Raw genomic sequence first — 20815 nt, 5'->3', positions numbered from 1 at the left:
ATAATGTAAACAAAAACAAACAAGTAACCTAACAGATGACGAAAATTATATAAAATTAGTTGGCAGTGTAGCCAACTTCTTTGAAATTTAGGTTAAATTAATCTCAGTCAAAAATATAATGGGGAAAGTGAAATAGGTTTAATCTCGCGATTAAAATTTAAACTGGTTTAGTTTAATCTTGGGATTAACCGAATTTGGGGAAAGCGGCCCTAAGCATATAAATGAAGTACGGTAAGTGAAGTTAACAAGGCTTTTGTTGTTGACAGTGGTTGCACCCCAAACCATATGACCAACTGCAGTAATATTTTAAATAACCTAAAAGAGTTCAAACAGGAAATATCAGTCGCTAAGAAAAACCAGTCAATGTTTTCTCTAGGTATTGGTAGCATTGAAACAGACAAGTGTATTTTAAATAATGTCTCTTACGTACCAGAACTTAGTAATAATTTAATGTCTGTAAATGCCATTACGGAAAAAGGTGGTACAGTTGTCTTCACTCAAAATAAAGTAGGAGTAATTAAAAACGATGAAATGATACTTGAAGGTAATAAAAATAGTCAGGGATTGTATATAGTCAATTTAAGAAGCAGCATATGTAGTGAGAATAATCTCTCTAATGGTAATACCAGCAATGTCACAATTCAGTCAGGTGAGGTGGTAAATAACAGCAGTCAACAAGAAGACAATAGTGAAAGCAATGATGACTGTAAAGGAAATGATGACCGTGATAAAAACAAATCTAAATACCCCCGCCGCAGCAAACCTGCAGACTAAGCGAATTTCCATTTCCCTGAATGGATTTACACTAAAATGTCTCCTTAAAATTATCACATTTATTCCCTATTTAAATAGAATCAGTTTAAAACATACTTAGGTTTGCTGCAACAGGGAGGGTAAAAGTGTTTTTTATGTAAAATGTTAATAGTTAGTAAGAAATAAAAACATTTTCCAAATTTGGGCAAAATATGTTTATAAACAAGCAAACTACAACAGTTTACTTATTCTCCATAAGAATAACATGGGAATTTTAAATTTACAATTTTTTGGAATTTTCTCCGTAACCATTAGGCGCATTATAACGCTTCAATATACTAAATTATTTGTTTTTTTAAGCTCTACAAAATAGTTTCAAAAGAAATTGCAAAATTTTATGTTTTTTGGGTCAAAAATGGGAAAAACCCATTTTTCCCCATAAAAGCCCCCATAAACCCCCGTTCCCATGGTCCGATCATGCTGGTTCGCAAACTCGTTCGAATAAACGTAGGTTTACACGTTTGTACCAAATTTCATCAAAATCGGATCATTTTTGCTCGAGTTATCGCGCTAACGGACACATATATATATATATATATACAGGGTGAGTTTTAATTGTCCCCCCCCCCAACTTTTTTCTACATTTTTTCAAATATCAATCCCAGACCACTTCCAAACATTGTTGGGTAGTAAGTACTTCATTTTGACAAGGTGGTCATTTCCGGCCGCCATCTTGGATCCGCCATATTGGATGCAACATTTTTTTTTCAAATGTAAAGGTGGGGTTGTGACCCATTATTTCGAACTACATTTTTACCCTGATTACAATGCCGCAAACCGTTTTTAAAAATCTTGATTCATTCTAAAGTTACGAGGGCTTTTTAAAGCTTTATTTTTAGCCCATTTTAACATTGTGCATTTACAAACTAAGACCATAATCCCAAAATAGTGCTAGATAATGATAAGTATACACTACCAGTAATTGTCCACCTATTTTCACTTGATTATGACTGATGTATTTTTTTCGGCCGCCATCTTGGATCCGCCATTTTGAAATGTGATAAATTATTTTAAATATGAAGGGGGTGTTGTGACCCATCATTTTGAACTACTTTTTTAAGCTAAACTCAATGCCGCAATCCATTTTTTGTTATCAAGTTTTATTTATGAAATATTGAAATTTTTTTATTAAAAATGTCAATATTTCAAAATCAAAAAATGAAAATAAAAAACGGATTATGGAATTAAGTTCAGCTTAAAAAAGTAGTTCGAAATGATGGGTCACAACACCCCCTTCATATTTAAAATAATATATCACATTTCAAAATGGCGGATCCAAGATGGCGGCCGAAAAAAATACATCAGTCATAATCAAGTGAAAATAGGTGGACAATTACTGGTAGTGTATACTTATCATTATCTAGCACTATTTGGGATTATGGTCTTAGTTTGTAAATGCACAATGTTAAAATGGGCTAAAAATAAAGCTTTAAAAAGCCCTCGTAACTTTAGAATGAATCAAGATTTTTAAAAACGGTTTGCGGCATTGTAATCAGGGTAAAAATGTAGTTCGAAATAATGGGTCACAACCCCACCTTTACATTTGAAAAAAAAATGTTGCATCCAATATGGCGGATCCAAGATGGCGGCCGGAAATGACCACCTTGTCAAAATGAAGTACTTACTACCCAACAATGTTTGGAAGTGGTCTGGGATTGATATTTGAAAAAATGTAGAAAAAAGTTGGGGGGGGGGACAATTAAAACTCACCCTGTATATATATATATATATATAAATATATATATATATATGAATGTGAACGGATGGTGTTTTTGACCTCTAGGGACCTCAAAATGAAAAAAAAATCGGTCCCGGGTCCAGGTCTTACCGTGAGTACTACGGTAATAGCTTATTCCCTATATGGGAAATTCGCTAAAATCAAGAAAATTCTAGGGAATTAATGAAAATATGGCATAAAAAGTTAGGACACCTAAATAATGAGAGCATGAAGAAATTAACTAAACCTAAAACCAATGATCGACAAGACGTTAAAAAAGAAGCTGTACTAGATGAAAGTGAAGAACTAGAAGAAGAACATGAACAGGAACCAGAAGACCTATATAAAGACGAAAATGGACATACTGATGAAGAAGAACCTGGAATAAGAAACGAAAGATATAATCTTCGACAAAGAAACAACATAAAAAGACCTGTAAGATATGAAGACTATGATCTTAACGCACTTTTGACATACAATGAATGTATCAATGGAGATGAAAAAGAAATACCCCCGCCGCAGCAAACCTGCAGATTAAGCGAATTTCCATTTGATTTACACTGAAATGTCTACTTAAAAATATAACATTTATTCCCGATTTAAATAGAATTAGTTTAACAAGTACTTAGGTTTGCTGCATCAGGGAGGTAAAACTGTTTTTTTTTTATGTTAATAGTTAGTAAGAAATAAAAACATTTTTCAAATTTGATCAAAATATGTTCATAAACAAGCAAACTACAACAGTTTACTTATTCTCCATAAGAATAACATGGGAATTTTAAATTTACAATTTTTTGGAATTTTCTCCGTAACCATTAGGCGCATAATAACGCTTCAATATACTAAATTATTTGTTTTTTTAAGCTCTACAAAATGGTTTGGAAAGAAATTGCTAAATTTTATGTTTTTTGGGTCAAAAATGCGAAAAACCTATTTTTACCCCATAAAACCCCCCGTAAACCCCCGTTCCCATGGTCCGATCATGCTGGATCGCGAACTCGTTCGAATAAACGTAGGTTTACACGTTTGTACCAAATTTCATCAAAATCGGATCATTTTTGCTCGAGTTATAGTGCTAACGGACACACATATATATATATATATATATATTATATAAATATATAAATATATAAATATATATATATATATGAATTTGAACGGATGGTGTTTTTGGTCTCTAGGGACCTCGAAACAAAAAAAAAATCGGTCCCGCGTCCATGTCTTACCATGAGTACTACGGTAATAGCTTATTCCCTGTATGGGAAATTCGCTAAAATGGAAAATTGCAATAAATAATGAAAAAGAATCTCTGAAGAAAAATGAAACTTGGGAAATTGTTGACAGAAAAGACACTTTAGGAAAGCAAATTTTAACAACTCAATGGATTTTCAAAGTAAAAGATGATGGAACCTATATGGCGAGACTTGTTGTTAAAGGATGTCAGCAAAAAGGGAAAATAGATTTCAAAGATACATTTAGTCCTGTAGTGGACAGTACTTCACTAAGATTACTTCTTGCTGTAGCAGCACAAGAAAACATGCATATACAAACATTTGACATAAAAACAGCATTTCTATATGGTCTAATGGAAGAAGACGTGTATATGTTGATACCAGAAGGTTTTGAAGAACAAGGTCAAGTCTGTAAACTAAATAAATCATTGTATGGTTTAAAACAGGCACCATGCTTGTGGAACAAGAAATTTACTTCATTTCTTAAAAGTCAAGGATTGACACAACTGAAGTCAGATCAGTGTATTTTTAAGAATCTCGATAACGATCTCTACTTAGCTATCCATGTAGATGATGGTATTTTGATTGGTAAAAATGAAGGAAAAATTGCAAACCTACTAAAGCAACTTGAAGATGAATTTGAGATGACGATCAGTCCAAATCCAACAGTTTATATAGGGATGGAGATCAAACGTAACAGGGACGGAATTTTAATCAGTCAAGAAAAGTATGCAAAACAAATTCTTGAAAGATTCAATATGAAGAACTGCAAAGAAGTAAAGACACCAATTAACCTGAAAGATACAACTGAAACTCCACATGAAAATACTACTAAAGGAGCTTTTCCTTACAGAGAAGCAGTAGGAAGTCTGCTTTATCTCACTAACAAAACCAGACCTGATATGAGTTTTTCAGTCAGTTATGAAAGTAGACACTTGGAAAATCCTGTTAAAAATGATATCCAAAATGTAAAGAGAACCCTTAGATATCTAAAAGGAACACAGACCCATGGAATAAGATTCTCTTCAATTAAACGTGACAAAATTGAGCTGAATGCTTATTGTGATTCTGATTTTGCAGGAGACACTCAAGAAAACAGCCCATTGTAGCACTTTCAACAGCTGTTAAAAATGATATCCAAAATGTAAAGAGAACCCTTAGATATCTAAAAGGAACACAGACCCATGGAATAAGATTCTCTTCAATTAAACGTGACAAAATTGAGCTGAATGCTTATTGTGATTCTGATTTTGCAGGAGACACTCAAGAAAACAGCCCATTGTAGCACTTTCAACAGCTGAAGCAGAATATATTTCCGCTGCTGAATGCTGCAAGGAACTAAAATATTTGAAAACTCTAATTAGTGAACTTACTAACATGCCAGTAAAAATAACACTCAACATAGACAATCAAAGCGCAATGAAAATGATTCAATCTGGTCAAATGAACCGCAGAAGCAAACACATTGATGTACGCTATTACTTCATAAGTGAACAATTTCATGAAGGTCTGTTTGCACTCCAATACTGTAGGTCTGATGAACAGTTGGGTGACATTTTCACAAAATCTCTTACTTACCCTAAATTTCAAAAGTTCAAAGAAATCCTCATTAAAAGTTTAGCCTAATTTTGAGTTGAAACTTAGATATAAATAAGATGATGAGGTAAACAATGTACTGTAAATATAATGTAAATATTATTCATTAAATTAAATGGACAATAAATAGACAATCTAATAAAAACATTGTATTTTCAAATGATAAAACTGTTTTTCAACTTTGTAAAACACGAACAATATTATTAACTAAGCTAGCAGTATGGGTTTACAAGAATCTAGCGTTGAGAAATATATAAAACATTTTATTCTTAAGGGGGAGTGTTAAATATAATATAAAAATAAAATGTTTGTTTAAGCCTGCCTATACTAGAAAAAGAACAGCTGTAATGAACTTATTAGAATAACATTATAACAATTAAATGGTGTAAATAAACTATTAGTAAAATGTGTTTAAGAATCTTGTGTTAGTTTTGTGAATAATAATTTTGTTTAATTGTAAAAAAGTGAGTATTTATTTAAATATAAAAAGTAAGAAAACTTTTCAAATTATTACTAAAAACTTCTGCAGTTAATAACCTTTAAAATGATGTATAAACATCTACTGTTCGTTTGATTTGTCGTTCTCAAATTTAAGAGTTTCTCTCGAAAAACATGGAATGGTGAATGTTTAATTTCCTGTAAAAAACATGTATTGCCTTCAATGATATGGCAACAGCTGCTTTAAAAATCATAATGGTTATTATTGCAATTTTCAGAATCCTTGTAAAATTCCTAATATATTGAGGAATTGTTAAGATTAACACTTTATGTACCTATGTTTTGTGATGTATCTTCATTTAGGGTTTTTTTCTTATTTATTGGCATAACTTAAACACAGTATCGTTTACGGTGTTAGTTCTATGGTAAATTCAACCGATATGCGAGATTGACTTAATGCAAAATACACAACTTAAATGATAACAATGATAAAGATGGGTCATTTGGTGTGGTTTGCTGGCATGCCAGGTCACCATACCTTAAGTCCACTGGACTTGTTTTGTGTGGCTATGTGGAGTACTTGGTCTCCTTATCTTTAGTGGAAGATAATAAGGAAATTTACAACTGGATAATGAATGCAGATGTGCTAGTCAGGGGAACGTTGTATTTTAATGTTACTGTTGTTGCCACGTGCAAAAAAACTTGGCTGTATATCAGAGAAACTAAAGGAGATTTTGAAAAAAAAACAAGTAGTTGGGATCAAATAGAAGGCAACTATTAAAACGTTAAGGAAGTAAGGAACAGTTAAGTTTCGAATTTGTGTGTTTTAGAGTTAACTTTTATTTTTTGTGTAAATAAGTTAAACTATGTATTTCTGGGGTTTTAACAATTATTTTAGTAAAGAAATATATCACTTGGCTGAGTTATTTCCATTAGCATGTGTCTAAGCACTACAATCAATTAATTGGTATACTTTACTTAGGTTAATTTTGGGTTTTCGGTGAATATATTGACAACATTGTAAAGTGTAGTATCTAAGTACATAATTTTAGAGGTTAATCCATTGGAAGTATTTGCTTATGCTTGGAAAAAAATCTTAAGTTAAATGTACCATGTGTGAATTTAAACATCATTCAATGTATTCAAAAAATAAAAATAAAACTAGTTTAATATGTTTTCACAAAACATACGTTTTATGGATGTTAATCCTAACGGATCTTTAATATTCTTATAATAAATCTCACAAGGATTCTACAAATTACAATAAACCCTATTCAAATATAATTGTTATTGCAGCTATTGCCATATTATTTAAGCAAGTGTTATTTTAAAGGGAGGTGATTTTGGCCATTCCGTGTTTTTCAAGAGAAACTCTTAAATTTGAGAACGACAAATCAAACGAACAGTAGATGTTTATACATCATTTTAAAGGTTATTAACTGCAGAAGTTTTTAGTAATAATTGACACTCTCTAGAGTCCAGTGTAGTATAGAAAAATTTTGGAAAAAGTTATTACTTTTTTCTTAAAAATCACAAATTCAAACTTCCATTGCCAAATAAGGGCTTATGCAGATGTTTCATCTCAATGAATTTTTACTATTAATATTTAAAATTCAACGAGGGTTCTAAAAATGACAATGAATTTGGAATCAAAACAATGTTTAGCGCACTTATGGCCATTTTATGTAAGCAAATACAAATATTTTGAAAAAATCTTAAATTGTCCGTTATTCCCTACCTGTGAGGTATGGAAACTTAAATTGGTGCCATTTTGTCACCAATACTTAGTAGTTAAACACATAAAAGTTTTTAACACTAACTTCGTTCCACCCTGTATTATACACCAAAATGAGTAGAATATTTCCAGTAATATACAGGGTGTCCGGTGATAAGTGTTAAATAAAATTTTGCATTAAACTACATGGTAATGGTGACAGAATGTCGCAAATTTGAGGTTCCCAACTTCAACAGTTAGAGAATAACAAATAAATTAAGATTTTTCAAAAATTATTGTTGTTGTTATGAAAAAGGTTATTTTACTCTGTTAAAAATGCACTTATTGAAGTGTCAACTTCAATGACATTTTCAGAATCCTCACAAAATTTTAAATAAATATACCTAACACATAATCGTTGGGGTACGTAAAAATATTCTATTTAAAATTCTTCGTTAAACAAATTATTTTTATATCGACGAAAATGTAAATAACATACAGCAATTTATTTCTCGGTTGTTGAGTTCCGGCGAGGTTATCAAATATGACTAAAAACTTCCTTATTTAAAGGGCTTTACAATGGTGTATAATCGTTTTTACCGAATTTCAAATTTCCTAATGTAATTCGATCATTATTGTGAAAAAACATGGTAGGGCAAAGAAAATCTATTGTGAAGAATAATACATTTAAGTGCAGGCAACAAATAATTTGTATTTCTTTCTCGCATGCAACGCTTTGTTTATAACTACCCAGCTAAGAAAGGAAACATAGTAGTAAAATGTGTTTGTGATAAAGTTACGGTTATCGTATAATTTTCATATAAGATTTAAATTATCTCCCGGAATTTCTATTTTGTTGAATGGATTTAGTCAATAGATTCAGGTATTTTACTGATAACAATACTTTATCCAAGCGATAAGAAAACAAAGCGAACCAGTAGTCATATTTTAAAACGATCTATCAGTCACATGTGGACAGTGATCGGTCAACTATGTCTTTTTCGATTCGGGAGTATGTTGAAATGCATTTTATTTATGGTTTGTGTAACGGCAATGCGTCGGCTGCTCAGAGAGAGTACCAGAATCGGTATCCTGATCGCACCACCCCCAGTACTCAGGTGTTTACTAGAGTGCATCAACGTTTGCTGGAAACAGGATCGGTTGAGAAGAAGAAGAAAGAAGTAGGACCTGTGCATGATGTTGCAGCTGAAGAGGGTGTAATTCAGAGAGTTATGGATAATCCTACTACTAGTGTTAGGCAGCTTGCCCTTGAAACTAGTATGTCCCGGTGGAAAGTACATAAAGTGTTGAAGGACAATAACTTCCATCCGTATCATTTTACAAAGGTCCAAGGATTGGAGCCTCGTGACTTCGAATCCAGAAAGGAGTTCTGCCGCTGGCTTCTTCAACGTGATATTGTTGAATATCACTTCCTTAAAAAAAATACTATGGACTGACGAATCCCGTTTTACCAGAGAAGGTGTGATAAATATTCACAATATGCATCTTTGGAATAATGAAAATCCAAAAGCCTCCAGAGAAGCTTCTTTTCAAAAAAGGTTTGGGATCAACGTGTGGGCAGGTGTGATTGGAGATCGGTTAATTGGTCCTCATATCTTCGAAGGAAATCTGAACGGTGATTTATATCTAGATTTTCTTCAGCACTCTCTACCTCAGTTGTTGGATGAAATTGATCCTCAACAAAGAGCTGAAATCATATTTCAGCAGGATGGTGCTCCACCACATTTTACTGAAAGCGTTCGGTTGTGGCTATCCCAAAACTACCCGACATGGATTGGACGTGGAGGAAGTGTGACATGGCCTCCTCGATCTCCAGACTTGAGCCCGTTAGATTTTTTTGTTTGGGGTTACATGAAAAGTCTAGTTTACTCAACTGTTGTAAACTCTGAAGTTGAGTTACGGGAGAGAATCTTTGAGGCTGCTGGGAAAGTAAGGGAAAAATTGACGTATGAGGTCACAGTTGGCGCAATCCGTAAAAGAGCTAGGGCCTGGTTGCGGGAAAACGGTGGGCACTTTACACCCAAACTGTGATTTGTGCTTCGGACAAAGTGTGTCATTGATTTGTTTAATGGGTTAACTATCATTTCATATTTAAATTGTAGTGTGTATTATGTTTTTTACTAATGTGTTGTGTTTTTTAATTACAAATTTTCCAAAGTCTTAAAAAAAACTCTTTAGTTTGATGGAAGTGTAGTCTGGTCAATCATAAATTATACATACCCTCATCATCAGTGGTCAGCTCATAAAATAGTAAGTAAAATTTTATTATTTTTTACAATATCTGTTTTGGCTTGACCGTGATTTTTCACAATAGTGCGTAAAATTCACCATGGATTTGACAGTAGGTAAATGTTGTTATACATCATTGTAAAGCCCTTTGAATAAGGAAGTTTTTAGTCATATTTGTAAACCTCTCCGGAACTCAACAACCGAGAAATAAACTGCTGAATGTTATTTACATTTTCGTCGATATAAAAATAATTTGTTTAACGAAGAATTTTAAATAGAATATTTTTACGTACCCCAACAATTATGTGTTATATTTATTTAAAATTTTGTGAGGATTCTGAAAATGACATTGAAACTGACAGTAAGTGCATTTTTAACAGAGTAAAATAACCTTTTTCATAACAACTACAATAATTTTTGAAAAATCTTAATTTATTTGTTATTCTCTAACTGTTGAAGTTGGGAACCTCAAATTTGCGACATTCTGTCACCATTACCATGTAGTTTAATGCAAAATTTTATTTAACACTTATGACCGGACACCCTGTATTTTCGATTTTGGCTGGGTTTTATAAGCGAATGAATCAAACCTTAGTACTGTATGAAAATCCTTGTTTATTGAAGCGAACTTAGGACCGCACGGTCCTTTCTTACAGTTAACTTCTAAATGAATTCTGGAGTGAATGTACACATGTGCTCCAATTTGGATAAAATTTGGTATGTGACGACAGCACAATATAGATTGAAGTTGAAATCTCGTCTTGGTCAAGTCCAGGGTGCTACTCGTGGATAGAGATATACGTTATGGATTGCTGTACGGCAACTGTTATCAGGCTAGCCTGTTTAGAGGTTGGTTTAACACCTCAGCAAATCCACCGAACACCGTTTTTGAAAAACCAATGACTTCTTGTAGATACAATCCTTCTTGGATAATTGATACAATGCTTACAGACAGGTCTTTTGGGCATCTTGTTAAAAGGAAATAGTTATTTGTGTAACTTGTCTGTAAAGTGGGACTTTGCTGCACATGACACGCACGAGCCGCAGGTGGGTGTGGAAAGTTTCCCAAGTTACACATTATAATTTTTTTCTACAGTTACTATAAAACATAAAAATGGTACACATATGACATGCCTAATAAAAGCACATGGTGTTGTGTTGTTGGCAAAAGTAAGTAAATGCAGCAATTAGCTACTTGGCGTGCTATAATAAGTGCAAGGAAGCCCACTTTGTCAGGTAACTGTAGGAAAACTCTTTTTCTAAAGTAACCATCTCTGGTAAAATCACAGACAAACACATAATTTATCAAATTTTTATTGACAGTATACATTTTATTTACATCAACGAGAGTTAAAAAATAATCCACAGTAAAACGTAAACAAATAAAAATAAGTATAATATTTTGCAATTAGGTAATAATGTCAAAGGAGTAAAGTGTATAGAAATCTGATACAAGTTTTGTGCAAAAATTTAACTATTACAAAACATTTAAGTTTAAAAAAATTTTAGGCTATTTGTGTTCTGTGAAATGGATTGCATAAATAACAATGTTAATTCACATAATGTCCGTATTAAATTAACTGGATCCATATAAATTCAACAATATATAATTCAACATAGTTTAAACAAAATTATAATTCCTTATTAAATATCAAATTCGTGAAACAAAATGTTGACCAATTGATATTGAAAAATACAAAGCATCATAAAAACTCCTAACTATTTAAACAATGGTTGAATTGGTTGGATCTCTCTGAGATTTAAAATAAAAAATTTAAAAAATAAATTTTGGTAAACGTAACTATAAAAAGAAATAAAACTTACAAAACTATTAACTAATAGTCATGGAAGGAAATTTATAGTGGGAAAATTATACACCCCTGTTGTTATCACAATTTTAGCCGGTAGCTTGCGCTGTGGTGAAATGGATAACAGTAACGGAGGGGGGGGGGAGGGGAGAATGAGAAAAGAATTGCAGATAGACAATCCACAAAACTCTAGAAAGTTTGTACGCTTTTCTAATAATTTAACTGTAGGAAAATTTCAAAAATTGTTAATTCGACTGTTATTTTAGAAACCAGGCTGCCTATTCCATTTTTTGTGATTCAGAGCATGGTTCTGGTTTAGCTTTAGATAGTTTTTAGTATATGAGTGATGAAATATTACTTTATTTAAAAAGTAATCATTAGCATTAAAATATTTTAAATGAAGCATTACACTAAGGGATCAGTTAGAAGCACCAGCCGTAGTTGCTGATGCAAAAATATGACTTTTGAGATGGATGTCCAATCCATATGATAAAAAGGGGGGAGATAAGCTCCAATAAAACAAATTTGGGAAGATCTTTATGTAAGAAACTTGGATGAATGTACAAAGAAAAGGTGAGGAGAAGAAGTAAAGTGAGATAAAGCCAGAGCTCGATTAACATCTATTTTTATTTTTTTTTCTTGAACAGGTTATTCATTTACTATTATTTAATCATAAACCCTTTTAACACTAATATCGAAACCCCGGTCTGACAGGCCCACGGGAATTTTCAAAAACGCATGTTGGCAACACTGTTTATTTGGGAGATACCATTCCCCCATTACCTTCCCTACCAATTGATATATTGTTTGTTCATTTTGCATGGGTGCCGTGACCTTGACAGGTTGTCTGTTCATAACATGTCCGTCTCAGAAGCCCAGCTTTAGTGTATTTTAAAGCAGGGTCTCACAGGCCGAGGGTTTCGGTTTGTGTGTTTCTAAGCGGGTTCCATTATTTTTAAATGGGATCTCACAGACCGGGGGTTTCGGTTAACGTCAGCCTAGGTAGGGTTTCGGCATTAGTGTTAAAACCACACTAAAAAAATTTTAAGATTTTTTATAAGTTAAGTTAATACTGAAAAGAGCTATTTACTGAAGTTTCAGATTTCTTATCATATTTGCCCTACCTCACCTTAGTTAAACATGAAATTGATGAGTTGAGGAATACGATGCAGAGGATTTGAGTGGTGGAAGTCAGATGGTGATACCAAATACCGTTTTAGGGTTTGGGTATAAATTGATTGCTATGGGAGACAAAGTAAGAATTCAGCAACATAATGTGATTCAACACCTTGGCCAGTTATATTTAGATCCTAATTAGAACACAACAGGCTATAAATCATAGAATATATTTATATTGGATATGATACAAACATTTAACAAGGGCTGCAAGAAACTACCAGGGCTAAACTGTACTAGACATGTGTAAATTAACATCAGTCTTTTACTGGGGGCCCAGTGATAACCCTGCCAACAACACGAAAAACAAAACATGAATATGTTCCAACTTTTTGTGGTATTTATTAACGTGTGCATAAATGACAACACAAATGGTTCTGAAGACTTAGTTTTCACCTGTTTAATTCATTGGGTGAAATGATGATTATAGATATACATATTTCCGTATCCAAAAGTCATGATACAACCAATAGCTTTCTTTTAAACTACACAAAATCAATTACTTTCAATGAATGGATTAGAAAACCCTAAAAGGGTTGTACACTTGATTCATAACAATTTGAATTTAACAATACAAAGAATCATAATGGTCTTTTTCAAATACTGCAGTCTTAGGCTCAGCGCACAAGGTGTGACTGTTTTTTTACAACTACAGTTGCGTCTATTGTGCAATCAGTGGAGTGTGAATTTAAGTGCAGTTACGTTGTATTAAGGCCTTAAGTGCGCTTACTACGTCAGACAGCGAAGGGTACTGAGAGAGCATTGGGTTCACCCTTATTTGAGCAAGAATGTTAGTACTAGGCTGTTTGTAGCAGCTAGAGCTAGTGGTATAGGAAATTATAAACACTAAAAACACTATACGGCCGTCATAATACCACCAAAATACTACCAAACACCACAAAAACACCCCGTGGTCTCGTGCAACTGAAGTCTGAAACGCAACTGCATCGTCGGGCCCACGGTTGTATGTGACTGGTTTTAAAGGTTTTTTGAAATCGCATACAACCAGTTGTGTCGTGTGCGCCTCTCCACTGCAATACATTGCCAAGGTCACAAAACAGTTGCTGCAACGACAGTTGTAAAACAGTCACACCCTGTGCGCTGAGCCTTACCATTCAAATCAAACGTTGTTTTTACGAATGATGGAATGATGAAGTTTTACCTTGTGCCCACTAGCCAGAAAGGCAGTGACATAATCAGGACTTTTCTCTTTCTTATTCTTTGTCCTGACTCTCCTAACCACTCCATGTGAAGAAGATGAATTCATAGCATGAACTACAGTCAGACTACTCGAGTTTATATGTTTTTCCAAGTCCATCTCGGGAGAAAATGATTCAGAAGCTTGTAAATGTTTATGCAGCTCGCTTGTTTCACTTCCTGAACTAGTAGCCAAAGTTTTGTGTAGGCCTACCTCTTGCAAAACCGGATCTGGAACTTTAAAACTGTTGAAAAATAATCTTTGATCCATGAAATCCTTCCATTTCTGACACAATGGTTTCCGCTCTTTGGGTGAATTTTCTAAGTAATCTCGCCACAATTTGGCGACAGGGTTTCTTTTCGAAGAGCCCACCATCAAAATGTACCTTTCCCAACGCCTCCGCAAAATGTGAGTTTTATCAATCTCACAATCATCGGGCTCTGTAATTATTACTCCAGACTTATCGACCCAATCACTGTCCTCTTCATCCGTCGATGAGTCACTATAAATTGGAGGTGGCATTTCATCTTGTTTTATCACACCTGTTTTAATATCAGTCAATACTTTTTGGTGAAGGTCGTAACGCTTATTCGAACCAAACTCCGATTTCTTAATCCTAAATACGGAGCCATCCGCCAAAAAGAGTCGTATTTTTCCGTTTTGGAAAGTATTGGTGAATGTGTGAGGCGTGTTTGATGTTGGGCTTTCTCCTTTATTACCAGTCCACGACTTGTTGTCCACGATCAAGCCCCTACGTATCTTTAGTTTCACACCACCTGAGGAATAAACAGTGACTAAACTAGGATTTACTAAAGAGGAATCCAAGGGTGCTATGTATTTATGTCTAGTATGAGAAAGTCCAACAAGCTCGTGAGCTGGTTTCAAAATGGAGTTTGGTATCTTGAGACACTCTCTGATATTTAAAGAAGACATGAAAATTTTCCATTTTTGGCAAAGAGGAATCCTTTCATCGGGTGGAGAACAGTCAATGAAAGTTTGCCACTTTTTAGCAAATGGATTTCTTTTTGATGAACTAAACTGAACTATATACTCCTCCCAACGTCTACGCAACACATGCACCTCATCTATGCTACAACTTTCAGGTTCTGAAATAAACAATTTTGTCTTTGGAACCCATTCGGTTTCTGACTCGTCAGAAGATGAATCACTATATTCAGGAGGAGGGCAACTTTCTGTACTCCTTTCTCGGTCTTGCAGACGAAGAAAATAGTTGTTAAGCTTTAAATGATTAGTATTAATCCTAAATGTAGAGTTATCAGATAAATACAGACGTATTTTTGGTGCACGTACTCTTCTAGTGGACGAAAGCAGTTTCTGACTGTTTGTTAGAGGTAATTCTTTTCTAGAATCTTCAGGATTGTTTTCAGCAAAACTGGGTTGACTATTCAATGTTCCACTTTGCAAAGATGGACTTTCTGAGATATTCGTTTCTGTATCACTGTTGGCTTGATGTACTGAACTTATATTTGTTTCTGTATCAATGTTTGAAACATTCTTCTTGTGGGTCTGATGCATTGAACTTACATTTGGTTCTGTATGAAAGTTTGAAACATTCTTCTCATGGGTCTGATGCGTTGAACTTATATTTGTTTCTGTATCAACGTTTGAAACATTCTTCTCAGTGGTCTTATGCATTGAACTTATACTTGTTTCTGTATCATTGTTTGAAACATTCGACTCATTGGTCTGATGCATTGAACTTATACTTGTTTCTGTATCACTGTTTGAAATATTTTTCTCAGTGGTCTGATGCATTGAACTTATATTTGTTTCTGTATGTATGTTTAAAACATTCTTCTCAGTGGTCTGATGCATTGAACTTACATTTGGTTCTGTATGTAAGTTTGAAACATTCTTCTCAGTGGTCTGATGCATTGAACTTATACTTGTTTCTGTATCACTGTTTGAAACATTCTTCTCAGTGGTCTGATGCATTGAACTTAGGCCTATACTTGTTTCTGTATTATTGTTAGAAACATTCTTCTCAGTGGTCTGATGCATTGAACTTATATTTGTTTCTGTATCACTGTTTTTACGAATGATGGAATGATGAAGTTTTACCTTGAGACCACTAGTCAGAAAGGCAGTGACATAATCAGGACTTTTCTCTTTCTTATTCTTGGTCCTGACTCTCCTAACCACTCCGAGTGAAGAACATGGATTCATAGCATGAACTACAGTCAGACTACTCGAGTTTATATGTTTTTCCAAGTCCATCTCGGGAGAAAATGATTCAGAAGCTTGTAAATGTTTATGCAGCTCACTTGCTTCCCTTCCTGAACTAGTAGCCAAAGTTTCATGTAGGCCTACCTCTTGCAAAACCGGATCTGGAACTTTAAACCTGCTGAAACATAATCTTTGATCCATGAAATCCTTCCATTTCTGACACAAAGGTTTTCGTTCTTTGGGTGATTTTTCTAAGTAATCTCGCCACAATTTGGCGACAGGGTTTCTTTTTGAAGAGCCCACCATCAAAATGTACTTTTCCCAACGCCTCCGCAAAATGTGAGTTTGATCAATCTCACAATCATCGGGCTCTGTAATTATTACTCCAGACTTATCGATCCAATCACTGTCCTCTTCATCCGTCGATGAGTCACTATAAATTGGAGGTGGCATTTCATCTTGTTTTATCACACCTGTTTTAATATCAGTCAATACTTTTTGGTGAAGGTTGTAACACTTATTCGAATTAAACACCGATTTCTTAATTCTAAATGCGGAGCCATCCGCCAAAAAGAGTCGTATGTTTCTGTCACGGAATTTTTTGTTGGATGTGTTAGGCATGTTTGAAGTTGGACTTTCTCCTTTATTACCAGTCCACGACGTGTTGTCCACGATCAAGCCCCTAGGTATCTTTAGTTTCGCACCACCTGAGGAATAAACAGTGACTAAACTAGGATTTACCAAAGAGGATTTCAAGGGTGCTATGTATTTATGTCTAGTATGAGAAAGTCCAACAAGCTCGTGAGCTGGTTTCAAAATGGAGTTTGGTATCTTGAGACACTCTCTGATATTTAAAGAAGACATGAAAATTTTCCATTTTTGGCAAAGAGGAATCCTTTCATCGGGTGAAGAACAGTCAATGAAAGTTTGCCACTTTTTAGCAAATGGATTTCTTTTTGATGAACTAAACTGAACTATATACTCCTCCCAACGTCTACGCAACACATGCACCTCATCTATGCTACAACTTTCAGGTTCTGAAATAAACAATTTTGTCTTTGGAACCCATTCGGTTTCTGACTCGTCAGAAGATGAATCACTATATTCAGGAGGAGGGCAACTTTCTGTACTCCTTTCTCGGTCTTGCAGACGAAGAAAATAGTTGTGATGCTTTAAATGATTAGTATTAATCTTAAATGTAGAGTTATCAGATAAATACAGACGTATTTTTGGTGCACGTACACTTCTAGTGGACGAAAGCAGTTTCTGACTGTTTGTTAGAGGTAATTCTTTTCTAGAATCTTCAGGATTGTTTTCAGCAAAACTGGGTTGACTATTCAATGTTCCACTTTGCAAAGATGGACTTTCTGAGATATTCGTTTCTGTATCACTGTTGGCTTGATGCACTGAACTTATATTTGTTTCTGTATGTATGTTTAAAACATTCTTCTCAGTGGTCTGATGCATTGAACTTACATTTGGTTCTGTATGTAAGTTTGAAACATTCTTCTCGTGGGTCTGATGCATTGAACTTATATTTGTTTCTGATTCACTGTTTGAAACATTCTTCTCAGTGGTCTGATGCATTGAACTTATACTTGTTTCCATATCACTGTTGGAAACATTTTCAGAATGCATATCAGTGATTGAGTCATCGTTGTTGCTAGACACAGATGGTAAATCATCCGTCAGATCAACTTTTGACAAATATTCAGGAAAAAGGTCCCGCAGGAATTTACTTACTCTCAAATCTTTATTTGTAACACGAACAGCACCATTTTTGTCCTTATTGACATTGATAAAGTCTGATAATTCTCTATTTTTATAAATAACTGATACATTTATTCGTTTAAAAGAACCATCAGGTAGAAAAAATCTGACTCTTTTCATTCTGTATCTTTTTAGAGAATTTCCTGTATAGGGAATACTTTTATTTGGAACTGATTGACTCGTTGAGGGAAGGAATTGTCGTGTTGGTTGGTGTTGGAAAGGTAGAGGAAATGGCTTGGTCACAGGAAGGAATGGATTTACATTTGAGTGATAAGGGAAGCTTTGTTTAGGGAAAGAGAGAGGAGTCAACTGGCCAGTTACACGTTGAATATTTTCAGAACAACTGGTTTGATTGTTTGATGATACACTTTGCAGAGAGAGCTGTCCTGAGATTTCACACTCGTTATGTTGATCCATTGAACTTATATTTGTGTCTCTATTAATGTTGTAAACCTTTTTCTCATAGGTCCGATGCATTGAACTTATGTTTATTTCCATATCACTGTTGGAAACATTCTCAGAATGCAGACCAGTGATTGAAACATCGTTGTTTCTAGACACAGATGGTAAATCGTCCGTCAGATCAACTTTAGCCAAATACTCAGGAAAAAGGTCCCGCAGGAATTTTCTTACTTTCAAATCTTTATTTGTAACACGAACAGCACCATTTTCGTCCTTATTGACCTTTATAAAGTCTGATAATTCTCTATTTTTATAAATAACTGATACGTTTATTCGTTTAAAAGAACCATCAGGTAGAAAAAATCTGACTCTTTTCATTCTATATCTTTTTAACGAATTTCCTGTATGGGGAATACTTTTATTTGGAACTGATTGACTCGTTGAGGGAAGGAATTGAGGTGTTGGAACTGATTGACTCGTTGAGGGAGGGAATTGTGGTGTTGGAACTGATTGACTCATTGAGGGAAGGAATTGTGGTGTTGGAACTGACTGACTTGTTGAAGGAAGGAATTGTGGTTTCGGAACTGATTGACTCCTTGAGGGAGGGAATTGTGGTTTCGGAACTGATTGACTCCTTGAGGGAGGGAATTGTGGTGTTGGAACTGATTGACTCGTTGAGGGAAGAAATTGAGGTGTTGGAACTGATTGACTTGTTGAGGGAGGGAATTGTGGTGTTGGAACTAATTGACTCGTTGAGGGAAGAAATTGAGGTGCTGGAACTGATTGACTCATTGAGGGAAGGAATTGAGGCGTTGGAACTGATTGACTCATTGAGGGAAGGAATTGAGGTGTTGGAACTGCTTGACTCCTTGAGGGAGGGAATTGTGGTGTTGGAACTGGTTGACTTGTTGAGGGAAGAAATTGAGGTGTTGGAACTGATTGACTTGTTGAGGGAGGGAATTGTGGTGTTGGAACTAATTGACTCGTTGAGGGAAGGAATTGTGGTGTTGGAACTGGTTGTTTCGTTGAGGGAAGGAATTGTCGTGTTGATTGTCGTGTTGGAACTGATTGACTCGTTGAGGGAAGGAATTGTCGAGTTGGTTGGTGTTGGAAAGGTAGAGGAAATGGCTGGATCACAGGAAGGAATGGATTTACATTTGAGTAATAAGGGAAGCGTTGTTTAGGGAAAGAAAGAGGAGTCAACTGGCCAGTTACACGTTGAATATTTTCAGAACAACTGGTTTGATTGTTTGATGATACACTTTGCAGAGAGAGCTGTCCTGAGATTTCACACTCGCTATGTTGATCCGTTGAACTTATATTTGTGTCTCTATTAATGTTGGAAACCTTTTTCTCGTGGGTCTGATGCATTGAATTTATGTTTGTTTCTATACCACTGTTTGAAACGTACTTCTCATGGGTCTGATCCATAGAACTTATGTTTGTTTCTGTACCACTGTTTGAAACATTCTTTTCATGGATCTGATGCATTGAACTTATACTTGCTTCCGAATCACTGTTGGAAGTATCACTGTACGAAGTATCATTGTTGGAAATATTCTCAGAATGTGGGATTGAGTCATTTTGGCTGCCAAACGCAGATGGTGCATTGTTGTCTAGATCTACTTTCGATAAATATTCAGGAAAAAATTCCCGGAGGAATGTATTTTCTTTCAAGTCTTTATTTGAAATGTTGATACAGTTAGAATTTCCTATTACTTTAGCTCTTGCATAGTCATATATTTCTTTATTTTCATTAATAATTGGGTTGTCAATTTGTTTTTTAGAGCCATCAGGTAAAAAGAATATGAATTTCGTAAATCTTTTATTTTTACGTTTCTTACGTTTTTTATTCGTGGAAGGAAGAAAAATTGGTTGAGTTGGGGGTTTTGAAGAACTCTGTGGTGAATACCCCTGCCCCGTATCACAGACTTGGCTGGGTGATTTGTTTGTCACATATTCTGTGATTTCCACAAGACCGCTTGTGTCAGAACATGTTCCCCACATTGAGTCCATCACGACGTCGTCATTCTCCTCTCCTGTCACTGATTTCAGTTTGTCACAGACCTCACAGTCTTTTATGAACATTTCCTCTTGCTCCCCGTCATCTTCCTCTTCGTCTTCCCAATCGTCGGAAGAGCAAGGGAGGATAATTTCACTATTTGAGCTAAATCCAAATATGTCTTCCTCTTCGTCAACTACTTCACCCTCTTCTACCTCTTCGACTTCTTTTTCTGCTTCCGTTAGTCTGAAAACAATAGACACTATGTACCTGAGGCATAGCAATTGAATCTCGGTGGTTTGGATAAACAATCATAAGGATTAATTTGATACAGTTAATGTATTGAAAATATCCGTAAACTAAGGATTTGGAAGTACCGTAGTCAGTCTGTTTTCTTAACCACAAACCACTATTTACAAACACTATTTAGATTTTATTTAACATTTTGTTAAACATAGACAGAGGCTCACAAAATTATATGAATTCTCTGAATTAATTCTCAAAATTATATG

The 20815-nt window shown here is 34.7% G+C and overlaps 1 protein-coding gene across 5 annotated transcripts in view; it reads right to left on the bottom strand.

Moving 5' to 3' along the window:
* LOC128993603 (NF-kappa-B-repressing factor-like) overlaps positions 1-20815 on the bottom strand; it is a 63524-nt gene that overhangs the window by 23072 nt on the left and 19637 nt on the right. Inside the window, exon 7 of one of the 5 annotated variants that reach the window (XM_054417591.1) lies at positions 11120-20549. The exons of the other annotated variants lie outside the window; for them this stretch is intronic. Coding sequence (XP_054273566.1) covers positions 13865-20549 — 6685 coding nt within the window. The 3' untranslated portion in view covers positions 11120-13864. Of the gene's footprint in view, positions 1-11119; positions 20550-20815 lie in introns of those variants that run through there. 5 annotated transcript variants of the gene reach the window in all.

Source organism: Macrosteles quadrilineatus, unplaced genomic scaffold, assembly GCF_028750875.1.
Source record: "Macrosteles quadrilineatus isolate MER2022 unplaced genomic scaffold, UCM_ALF_1.0 Scaffold_4__1_contigs__length_99947679, whole genome shotgun sequence".
Classification (NCBI taxonomy): Eukaryota; Metazoa; Arthropoda; class Insecta; order Hemiptera; family Cicadellidae; genus Macrosteles; species Macrosteles quadrilineatus.
The sequence above is the reverse complement of the archived record's forward strand: the minus strand, read 5'-3'. Positions and strand labels throughout refer to the sequence as shown.